The 12,359-nt window shown below is 36.5% G+C and overlaps 1 protein-coding gene across 4 annotated transcripts in view; it reads right to left on the bottom strand.

Moving 5' to 3' along the window:
- RIC1 (RIC1 homolog, RAB6A GEF complex partner 1) overlaps window positions 1-12,359 on the bottom strand; it is a 149,234-nt gene that overhangs the window by 28,022 nt on the left and 108,853 nt on the right. For all 4 annotated transcript variants that reach the window (XM_010365092.2, XM_010365093.2, XM_030919989.1 and 1 more), the window contains 4 exons: window positions 9,669-9,813; window positions 9,098-9,146; window positions 6,775-6,927; window positions 5,346-5,549 (listed from right to left, as the gene is read on the bottom strand). In XM_010365092.2, the coding sequence (XP_010363394.1) occupies window positions 5,346-5,549; window positions 6,775-6,927; window positions 9,098-9,146; window positions 9,669-9,813 (551 nt within the window). The remainder of the gene's footprint in view (window positions 1-5,345; window positions 5,550-6,774; window positions 6,928-9,097; window positions 9,147-9,668; window positions 9,814-12,359) is intronic.

The following is a 12,359-nucleotide window of genomic DNA, read 5'->3' as shown; positions in this document are numbered from 1 at the left end:
TGAATTGTGCAGATGAACAGTTTGGGTTTGCTGATATAAACTATTCCAAAACAACCTAATCTAATACAATTACAGCCTCAGAAAAAGTTCTGGTTTTTAATGGAAATATTTTTATTACTTTTACACTTTTCTGATTAAAAAAGCAATGCTCAGGCCAGGTGGGGCTGCTCACGCTGTAATCCCAGCACTTTGGGAGGCCGAGGCAGGTGGATCACCTGAGGTCAGGAGTTTGTGACCAGCCTGACCAACATGGCAAAATCCCATCTCTACTAAAAATACAAAACTAACTGTGCATGGTGGTGCATGCCTGTAATCCCAACCACATGGGAGACTAAGGCAGGAGAATCGCTTGAACTCGGGAGGCAGAGGTTGCAGTCAGTGAGCCAAGATCACGCCACTGCACTTCAGCCTGGGCAACAAGAGTGAAACTGTCTCAAAAAAAAAAAAAAAAAGCTTATAAAATTATACAATATAAAAATTGACAAAATGAAGAAGTTCTCTGTTGTTTAGGGACAACCACTGGTAGCTTTTATTCTATCTTTAAACATATATATATATATATACATGAAAGAGTGTATCTAAGCTATTATTTTTCTATTGGGGTATTTGACTTATCTACAAGAACTTTTAATATAGGACAAATATTAACTCTATCTGCAAGAAAAGGGGTTAATTTTTCCACGTTGTTTGTCTTACACTTTGAACATGGTGTCTTTGTATCATCCGAACAACACCTTTCAATTTAAATAATTGATACGGGATATCAATGTACATTAAGTAAATTTTTGTTTTAATGAGACTGATCTCTCTAGCCTGCTGATTAGTTTTCATGAGCACATGCTGGAGCAGGGCGAGAATTAACAGAACCGAACAAAAAAAGAGTCTTCTGTTCTTGGAGTAAGAAAAGCTTCAATTTGTTCAAATTTATTTTCACTTTACTCTAAGAAGAGTTGTCACATATTTAAAAACTAAATGCCAAATTAAAAAGCGAAGTCAACTGCAATCAAACCCAGTAAGATTGTTTGTGTAATGTGAAGACAGAATAAAAATTAAGTAAAAGCAATATGCTGTACACATCTGTATTAACCTTGAAAAAATTTGATAGAACTATTTGTTATACTTCACTTAATCAAGTGCTTTACTTACTACTTATTATTTGTTATACTTTACTTATTAAGTTGACTTGAGTCAACTTAAAATCCAATTAAATCAATAGCTTAATAAATTAATAAAATTCACCATGGGCCCAGTGCAGTGGCTCACGCCTGTAATATCAGCACTTTAGGAGGCCGAGGCGGGCAGATTGCCTGAGGTCAGGAGTTTTGAGACCAGCCCGGCCAGTATGGTGAAACCCTGTCTCTACTAAAAATACAAACATTAGCCGGGCATGATGGCAGGTGCCTGTAATCCCAGCTACTCGGGAAGCTGAGGTAGGAGAATCACTCGAACCCGGGAGGCGGAGGTTGCAGTGAGCCAAGATTGAGCAATTGCACTCCAGCCTGGGCAACAAAGTGAGACTCTGTCTCCCCGCACTCCCCCACCCCCCAAAAAATCACTATGATGGGTAAAATTAGTTCCAAATAATGGTACACTTAAGGTAATGATTGGGTGGTGAAATAAAAGTTGAAAGCGTTTTCAACTTTTTTCAGCAGTCACTCACAGCAGGAGGATGTACCTGAGTATAACTGTGCCAATCACCCATGGCACTAAAAGGAATCCTCACCTCCCTCAAACCTTGGTATTTCATGAGTACTTATGAAACGTGTGGTTGGGTAATGGAGGAGCTGGGATCTTACTGCAAAAGTGGATTCTAACACAAAGAGTTTCTAATAACCAAAGTTAAATCTTATCAAATGATCACACTATGATCAGTATCTATAAGAGAAAACAATTCTGTAAAAATCTATGAAGTGCCACAAATGATTTATTTTAAAAACTTAAGGTGTTAAGTTTAGAATGAAGGTTTATTTTTCATGCAGTTTTCTGTCTAAAGATACTATGTATTTTCTCCAGTAGGTCAACTTTATTGATCTATGTGTCATCTGAACTCTGAGCTCTACCTCTAATACTGAGAACAGGAAATGGCAGAAGTAAGGAAGAGGCAGCTAATCAGTGAGGAAAAAAAACAGGTCATGAAAGCACACTCAGGGCACTAAAGTCATGCCACATCATTGGAAAACTGAGTGCTAAGGTACAGAAACTCTACCCTTATCTTAGAATGTTTCAGTTTCTCTTAAAGAAACTGAATCCGTCCTTATTTGTTACTATGATTTCTAAATTTTAAAGTAACTGCTAAAACTCTGTCTCCTGCCTAGATTAGTTTTGTCTATAACTAGTGAGACTGTGGGAGCCATCCTCCTAGAGGATTTGTTCTGTGCCAAATACCTGGTACACTTGATACATACTGTAGGAAGACAGCAAATTTATGAATGAAATAGCCTTTAAATATTCTCTGTTGGAAATCCCTAACTTAGTGCCTGATACCCTGTATGTAGGTGCTTATTCCCACATTCTGTAAAGCTTATTCTTTCTAAATAGCCAAGCTAACCATCAAACCAACACCCTCAGAACATTGGATAATAGATTTATGTACCTTTCCGAAGTAAATGTTTATATCATACAAAATACTGACCATTAAAATAAATGGCAGACTTAGAAGGAACATGGCCTAAAACTAGAAGGTTTGTTTTGTAAAATTTCGATAGTTTGTGCCCCATATGTCAACAAATGACTTTCAAGTTTTAAAATTTCTAAGTAAGAAAAAACTTTTTAAAAAGCACCTTGGCTGGTGCTTGCTAGTGCTTGCTTTGGCTGGGTGCGGTGACTCATGCCTGTAATCCCAGCACTTTGAGAGGCCAAGGCAGGTGGATCATGAGGTCAGGAGTTCGAGACCAGCCTGGCCAACATGGTGAAACCCCGTCTCTACTAAAAATGCAAAAATTAGCCGGGCATGGTGGCAGGTGCCTGTAATCCCAGCTACTCGGGAGGCTGAGATAGCAGAATCGCTTGAACCCTGGAGGCAGAGGTTGCAGTGAGCTAAGATTGCACCACTGCACTCCCGCCTGGGCAACAAAGAACAAACTCGATCTCAAAAAAAAAGCACCGCCTTTACTGCCAGCTACCAATCCTGCTTCTGACAAGTGTGTATTTGTTTTGTTTTAGTTAAAGAAAAATGCTAAGTAACATAGAATTTTCCAGTCTGGAAGCTAAGGAGTATAAGGTAGCAGGTTTAAACAAACAAACAAAAAACTAGTATTCTAAATGAGAAACAGAACAGGCAGCAGAATTAGTTGGAGTTCATCTAAGCTACACAAGAAGCATACAAAGAATAAATCATGCAAACAAAATCAACTTTGACAGAGGATGTGGTCACTTATCTTAGAAAAAAGGATAATATTGTAGGGTAAATTAAACCAGGCAACTATGTTTCTTCAGGGAGTCATGATAAATGGCTAAAAAGCCTAGAACGTAAAGGTTTAGCATTAGACAGACACTGTATACTGCCCTATACACCACCATCATAACTGCACTGAATCACGTAGCTGGAGTGCCAGCAAAATATAGGGCAACTCCAGTACAAACTGCCAAACAGGCAAATTCTAAGTTTTAGCTCAAGGTCAGTAGTGTACTATGTGATTTAATACTCAGCACCTCGGTTTTAAAATACATTAGATTGTTACTTTAACATAGAGTCATGATAAAGATAAGTCTGCCACTACTCTGCTGGGTGAACTGGACAAGTCATGTAACTTCCCTGATCCTCAGTTACCACATGTATCAAATCCAGTTGGACTTTATGATCTCTAAGGTCCTTCCAGCTTGAAAAATTCTATGAGCTCATTATAATTGTTTCGGCAGTACAAAACAATTAATGTGGCATTATTTGTGTTATTTTTAAGGAAACTGATAAACTAGGTAAACTCAAGTTTTAAAAGTTCATCTGTCTAAATATCTTTAGCTATCAAAAGAATAGAATAACAGTAGAATCTTGCTGGTACCCAAAGTCCTAAAATCAGTGTTAAAATGTTTCTCTTATATGGGATACTTCATAGATGCTTAAGAATCACAGAATCACTTGAGTTTTTGAGCTGGAAGGAAATTCAATTTTTGTTATTGCCTGATCGATTTTTTAGTTCCAGACCTACCTTCTTTGATCCTCTGCTCTACTTGGCTCTCTGGTAACACAGACCTGGCTAGGCAGAACTGGCATTGATGCTAGGTCAGTGTAGAATGAATAGTTCAAAGTATGGGGAAATGAAAATAGCAGAGAAATGGCTATAGGAGAGAAGGGAGCAGTGGAAAATTTTAGTCAAGGAAGTAGCTAATGCAGTTTTATTTAAAAATTGTTACTAATTATAAAATGGTATGTACATTGTTTGATTCTATGAATTTATTAATGTAAGTTAAGTACATTTTCTTTTAGTGTATACCACATGTCAATGTAGGAGATAATCCTTCAACCTTTCACATGACCGTTTTTTTGTCCCTCATTATCTTCACTCAAAGTCAACTGAAAATAACATGGGAGCTGAAGTAGGCTAGTAGGGTAAACATACAGAGTCAAGGTAAGGCAAAGAATTATGGAAATAGAAACTGACTGAAAGAAACTAAGAGTGGGCTTTGATGTACCTAAAATATTTTGCTATCAAAAGGGGAAAGAAAATACTGAAGACACTGAAATTATGTATGCAAGTTTCTTTTAAGAAACTTCAACTTACTGGTTTCCCCAAAATAATTTTACTTGGTATCAAAATTCAGAATTGATTTCTATGTTAAATGTCAGTTTATCAGAATTACTGTAAGACACTGTTAATTGAACAGTGATATCAGAATGAATAATTTGGAATGAGATTAGCTAATAAAATTATTAACAATAAAGCTCTCTACTGATCACAAGTCTGCAATTAGGGTCCAAAGTCACATGATTAACCTCAACATGGCCCCATTAGGACTGTAATGTCAGCTGCACAGAGTACTAGTTGATGTTCCACTTTCCGTGAGATTATTACACTTTGTTTTGCCTGTGCAAATCCATAGAGCTAAATTTATACAAAAAAGAGGCTGAAAGTAAAATAAATAGTTCTCAATGAGAAGGCAAAACAAACTTCTAGTTCTTGAGATTATTAATGGACTTGAAGCAGGTGGGGATACACTCTACACCAAACGGAAAGAAAGGAGGGAGAAGACAAGAGGACAAGAACACAGAAAAGCAGAAGAGGGACATGACAAAATGGTTAAAAGGATTCTCAGTTGCCTGAAGTTAAAAGATGAAATATTTAATAATCTGTTCCAGGTGATATCCTACCAAAGAATAAGTCTCTTGTAATCAGTAATTAAAGATTTACCTGTACAACGTGCCAATGCCGATGTCCAAGTAAAGTGCTTAATCCCTGAGACTCTAAACCTCCATCTGCAAATGGGCTCTTTTCTCGACTGGGCTTATGCTCAGAGTGTGTTGAAGAACTCCTAGGATTCTGGGTTTGTGAAGCCTCTCCACAGTTCAAGTACAAGCGGTCCTCGCCCTGAAGCAACACCTGCTCTTGGTTACTCTAAATGAGGGAAAGAGGAACAAAAGGGCAAAGGAAGAAAGCAAATCGAAACAACTCAATATTACGTAGGAGAAAACTAAAACTAAATCGATTTAGTTTTTATTATAGGAAATGTACATATATCTCGATGTTGATTTTCTTCAGAGAGGACAAAGACTACACAATAATCTCATGCACTGTTATAACTAGAAAGAATAGTGATCTTAGTGACTGAGTTTTCAACTAGAAAGTCAGTGTTCTCAAAGGTGGGTAGACTCATTAACTATTCAAATCAGACAAAGCAGCACCTACCCTCATCGCCTTTCCATTTTAGTCCAAATGCTGGTTTGACATAAAACTCAAGGGTGCTTTTAAATTATTATTTGGGATGGGGAAGGGGAGGGAGAAATGTTCTCTCCTTTTCTGGGGATCCTTAATCTTCAAGTGGAATAATGGAACTGAGATTCAGGTTATTTTCACATTCTTTCTGGATGTATTGTAAATTTTAATTAGAAATTTGTTGTACCAAATATCCATTAAAAAGCCATTGATGGTAGGTATTAAGATATGCATTTCTAACACGTAACAGACACCATTACTGTATATTAGCAATATATAATATTATTAGTATACACTATTTCAGATAGAAATACAAGAGGCAGTGTTTGGGGCGGTGTTTCTAAAAGTAAGTTCTCAGACATACTTTCTTCAAGCTGTTTCTTAAAAAGTCACAGTTAAATAAGCATGGGGGACACTGTTTTTTATATACCACCTCCTGGATTTTCATGATGCACGTTAGCATATTTAAGACTCTGGAGTCCTAAAATAAATAAATCTCTACAATTTTGTTTTACCTTTATTTGACACTTATCTGGAAACAAAACTTTTAAAAAATCCTGGGGAATTGCTACTAATATCTCTCATAAGTAGTGCCTGGAGGAACACACTTTGGGAAATGCTATTCAGATAAAGACTAAATTACTCAAATTATTTAAATAAATATATAAACATCACTTTCTGTCAAATTGCTTATGATCCTTTTGAAAAAATAAGACCAAAGAAACACAACCCATTGAGAAATAAAATTTTGGTATAAATTTAATATAAATTAAAAAGAAACACAAGAATCATAGAAAAGAAGATAATATGCCAATTTTAGAAGTATACACCATACATATGTCATAAAGAAGGGTCTGAACTTCTAACATAAAAGACACTAAAAAATCAGAGTTTTAAATATACTTACCATACAAGGGTTTACAGTGAGTACACTCTTAATAAACTGAAATAACAGGATGCTGGGCTGTTTAACTACACTCCTGAGGTCAGACTCAATTTCAGTGTTTTGAGAACCAAATCCGCTGATTACCCATAGGTGATAGCCTTCTGCACCCCAGCTCTTAGAGAGAAGAGGGAGAAAAAAAGTCAGAGCAATAAGGCTTTTGTATCCCTTTCTAGTTTCAATTATTCAAATTCTGAAATAGCCAATGATAGCATTATTAATGACTTCTGAAGGCTGGAGAAACTGTGATAACACAGATAAGAATCACATCTTCAGTTCCCTGTTAACTAACTCCAGAGGAAACCACCATCACTGCTCTCTATCTACAGAAGTGGAAACATTACCTATCATTCTTAATGCCAGTTTCAGGGTCTTAATCCTAAAAATACCTACTGTGCTCTGTAACTTCTCCATTGCTTTAATTTAGCTGCCTCTCAAATACAAAGAAATTCCTTACAGAAAACACCCCAGGTTACCTAGTAGAAGCCTGGCAAAGAAGCCCCTACAACAGATGCAGTTTTGTATGGAGCAAAAAACATTGGATTGGAAGCTGTGACACTAGAGTTTTCATTATAGCTTGGCTTTTTGTATATATTACCTTGGCCAAGCTGTCTGGTTTCTCAGGATATAAGTTTCTTCCTCTGTAAAATGAGAAGTTTCAAATAAATTCCTCCAGAACTATTCAGTTTTAATATTCTGTAACTAGACTCCATGAGAGTATTTTTAAAGATTAGTGATTCTCCATCTTCAAGCCAAGAAAATGGTAAAGGGGCAGGGGTAGCCACGAATTGTTGCAAAATTTCAAAAGTTTAATAGAACGTTTATGTTTTCCTATGATAAAGCTGCATAAGTTTTAACTAAAATGCTTAGACTCTTAGTTTGTGGCTGAAATATCAACTTAGTGAGACAGACAACACTGGTTGTTGCATGCCATTCAGAAGGCTGACTGGCATTTATAAAAATGTGTGGCTAAAAACTTATTTTAAACTATGGAGGTGGGCAAAGACATCAGAAGGGGTCCTCGGTGGTGAAAGGTTGGGAACCACTATTTTAGGCAACCATGGTGGTTTTAATTCTACAAGAAACTCAAGATCAGGAAAATGTCTTCCTCTGTGGAGCAAGAGAGAAGGGAAGCGACAAGCCTCATAGTCACTAATTTAAAAAGGATGGTACGCAGAGGGGCTACAGCAAGAAAAACTTGTTATGTAAAGACAGGGGTTATATCTCTTTGTTTTCTACAGAAACTCTAGGTAAAAAATGAAAATACAAATTGAGCCTCACTAATCCAAAAATCTGAAATGCTCCAATAGCTGAAACTTTTTGAGGGCTGATATGACACCACAGTAAAAAATTCCACACCTGACTTCATGTGATGAGCTACAGTCAAAATTTTGTTTTATGCACAAAATTAAAAATATATTACATTAACTTCACTCTATGTGCATAAGGTATATATAAAACATAAGTAAATTCTGTGTTCAGACTTGAGTCCCATCCCCAAAATGTATCTGCAAATATTCCAAAATCCAAAAAGTTCCAAAATTTGAAACACTTCTGGTTCCAAGCACTTTGGTTAAGGGATATTCAACTTGTAGTGTTTACAACAGTGACTACAATTCTCTTTACATACATCTATGTAAAGTTTTAAAAATATGCTCAATGCACTATATACATATATATAGATATATAGATATAGATATCCTCAAGTAATGCACAAGTGCATATCCTCCAGGAAAAATGCCCAATGAGCATTTCACCTCATGTTAAAAGCAAGCAGGCCATGAGAAGACACATACAAAAAAGGCCTCATCTGAACAGTCATTATCATCATAGAGATGACAGGGGTTTGCTGGCCACATCTAAACAAAACACAAATACTGAAAACCAGGCAGCCTTCCAATTAAAAAAAGAGACAACTTTCATCAAGCAAGAACTGTATAAAGAAGAGTCTGCTGAGACCAAAATAGTTTTGTGATTTTGTCAGATCAACATGAGTGAAAAAAAGGCCAGCCTGGGCAACATGGCAAGACTCCATCTCTACTAAAAATCAAAAAAATTAACCAGGTGTGGATAGTGGCATGCCTGTAGTCTCAGCTACTTGGAAGCTTGAGGCAGGAGGATCGCTTAGAGAGGCTGCAGTGAGCTATGATCTGCTACTGCTCTCCAGCCTGGGTGATAGCACAAGACCCTGTCTCAAAAAATTAAATAAATAAAAATGACCGAAAAAAGGGAAGAAAAATCCAAGTTTTTTTTAATACCATGCCAATTTTTTATAGAAAGTACTTACCATAGAGTTGATCTTAAGGGGATCTTTTTTGGTGCCATCAGACCTGTAACTGAAACAGAACAGAAACCAAATATAATACAACCTTCCAATTACACATAATGCACATAAAATTTAGTGTGTTTTTTAAAAAAATCAAACGGAGTTTGCTCCTTCAAAATAGAAATACATAATAATGCATGAAATACAAAACTGTGGGTTAATACACCTAGTTGTATGAATCTCTCAGCCACATTTTCCGAGGTCCAAGTGCCTTCTTGCCAGAGTCATGCAGCTTTTAAAGGTGTGGTCATTTCATCAGAACTGAACCTCATGTCTGATTCTGCTTTGTGTCTAACATGCTGTCATATATACAATAGGGGTTCAAAAAATAAACACATTTTTATGGAATGAGATGTAATTTTTTAAAAAAGTGAGTGTTCAGAGAATCAATATATTCTGAACAGATTATGAACTTTGCAAACTGTTTTAAGAGTCAAGGCAAAAAGGGAAGTTCTGACACAAGGTTTTGGTATGCATGCATTGTGAGAAATAATGGAGTTATTTTATCTAAAAATTGTCTTTTTTGACTTACGCAAAATCTCCTCCAAGCGTACAAATCAGCTGTGCTCCAAACACACTCCATAAAGAAAGGCCTCCATATTCCCAGGTCACTATTACAACACTATTGTCAGGAGACCATCTCATCAATTTAACAGCTCCTGTTTTATTCCAAATGTCTGTTAGGAAATAGTGAGAAGAGTTAAAAATAAATAGTTGCTTCTGAAGTACTTTTTTTTTCTCTATATAGTCTATATTTTCAAATCTAAATGAGCAAAAAGGCAAGACTGCTTCAAAAAATAAATCCTGCTCATTTAGGACTACTTAAATTAGTAAGGCCATTAGTTTTGTCCTGATCTAAGCAGAACAAACTCAGTGCACAGGTGATTTGTAAGAAGTGAAAGCTGTTTCTAGCCACTATTAGCTTGATTAACTTACAACTGTGTAATCTTAAAAGTCTTTGGCTTTGTATAAATCAATTTCTGTAAATCAGGGATAAGGTTACAGTAAAAGCCGTCTTTAGGAAAAAATATATGCAGACCTTAAAAAAGGCTACACAGTAAGGATGATTAAAAAAAAACATACAGAGCAAATTTCTATTTTTGGAAGTACAGCAAATGACACCCTGAATGACTTCCACACTGAAAAAACTAAGATGTTGAATAGAATACTTAAATCCTCAAAACAACCAAAAATACTGAGACAAAGTGCTTGTTCCCTGAATTTTTCTGCCAAACCCTGGAGACCCTGACTTCTACCTCTGATGACTCATAGCATATTAGGAACAGGAGATAAAGCTCACAGCTTGCCTAAGGCAGGTAATCTTACAGAAGATACCGATGTAAAGCTGGGACTACAATGGACTATATCCGTGGTATAAGACAGAATGAGAAAAAAGCCTCTGCCATATAGGTAAAGAATTAGCAAGAAACACTTTCATGTTTCATCAGTGGAACTCAATGGAAAATAATACTCCCTTGATAATCTGAAGCCACAAACCCTCACTGTGATTTGTAATTTGTACAATGTAATGTGGTTCACACAAAGAATACAATGCAAAGGGTTAGAGACTGATGTAGTGCTCCCAAGTGACCAGCAGAAGCAAAGACATTTAAATCCTCTCTGGAAAAACTCAAATGTTATCCAGTTCTCAAAGTGTTACACACACCAAAAAAACGCAAAAAAAACGCTTCAAGGAAAGCAATGAGCTCTCAGTCAAAAATCCTAAAATACATACACAAATGAGCAAGAACCCAAAGGATCAAGACATGGCAGAAACAGACTCAGAAAGGCTTCAGATTTTGGGATTAACAGACACAGAATATAAAATAACTGCTTTTCATAGCCAACGAAATAAAGGAGAAGACTCAAGGAGCAGGATGCATACAAATTGGAAAAAGAGCTAAATAAGCCTTTAAATAATAAAAAATACAATAACAAATTAAAAACTTGATGGACAGATCAAACAATATATTAGGCATAACTAGAGAGGATCAGCAAACCCAGATGGAGAAAAAATTTCTAGAATGCAATCTAGAGAAACAAAATATAAAAAATTTTAAAGTTAGGTTAAGAAACATGGAAAAAAGTATAACATATATCTGAGTTCCAGAAAAAGAGATTAGGGGAGAGGCAATATTTAGAAAGATTGGTTGAGAATTTTCCAGAAATAGTTCAAAGACATAAATCTTCATCCAGCAAGCCTGGGTCTCAAGCAGGATTTGAAAAACAAACAAACTTCTTCACCTTCCACATCACAGTGAAAAGGCAGAAAGGAGAAGACAACTTGACAGATGACCTCCCAATAGCTGCAATGGAAATCTAATGATACTAGAGCAAATTCTTCAATGTATAAAAAGAAAATAACTGCCAATCCAAAACAGCATAGCCAATCCAAAACAGCATACCAAGTTAAACTATAATTAAATCACATGGGGCAAAATAAGTACATTTCAGACTCTGCCAAAGTAGAGTTTACCTTCAAAAAACTTCATTAAAAGAAATTCCAAAGGATGTATGAGAGGTTTTCCAGGCAAAAAATGGTCTCAAGAAGAAGGTATGAGTTGGTAAAAGATATGGTGGGCAAAAATACTGGTATTAGTGGGTAACACTAAGTCAACATGAATAGTTAAAGATCCTAATTGTGATGGTTAACACTGAGTGTCAACTTGACTGAATTGAAGGATACAAAGTATCAATCCTGGGTGTGTCTGTGAGGGTGTTGCCAAAGGAGATTAACATTTGAGTCAGTGGGCTGGGAAAGGCGGACTCACCCTCAATCGGGGTGGGCACAATCTAATCAGCTGCCAGTGCGGCGAGAATATAAGCAGGCAGAAAAATGTGAAAATACAGACTGGCCTAGCCCCCCAGTCTACATATATCTCATGTGTTGGATGCTTCCTGCCCTCAAACATCAGACTCCAAGTTCTTCAGTTTTGGAACTCGGACTGGCTCTCCTTGCTCCTCAGCCTGCAGATGGACTACTGTGGTACCTTGTGATCATGTGAGTTAATACTTAATAAACTCCCCTTTATAAATATGTATGTATCTATTCTATTAGTTCTGTCCCTCTAGAGAACCCTTACTAATACAGATATTGGTACCAGGAGTGGTTCTAGAGGAACAGAATATTAAGGATTGAGTTCCTTCATTGGTTTTGGGGTTTCTGGAATTGGCTGCCTAATATCATTAGACCCCAAAATGCTAACGACTCTATTTGTAATAG

The sequence above is a fragment of the Rhinopithecus roxellana genome, chromosome 16 (assembly GCF_007565055.1).
Source record: "Rhinopithecus roxellana isolate Shanxi Qingling chromosome 16, ASM756505v1, whole genome shotgun sequence".
In the NCBI taxonomy this organism is placed as follows: Eukaryota; Metazoa; Chordata; class Mammalia; order Primates; family Cercopithecidae; genus Rhinopithecus; species Rhinopithecus roxellana.
This window is presented reverse-complemented; position numbering and strand designations above follow the sequence as displayed.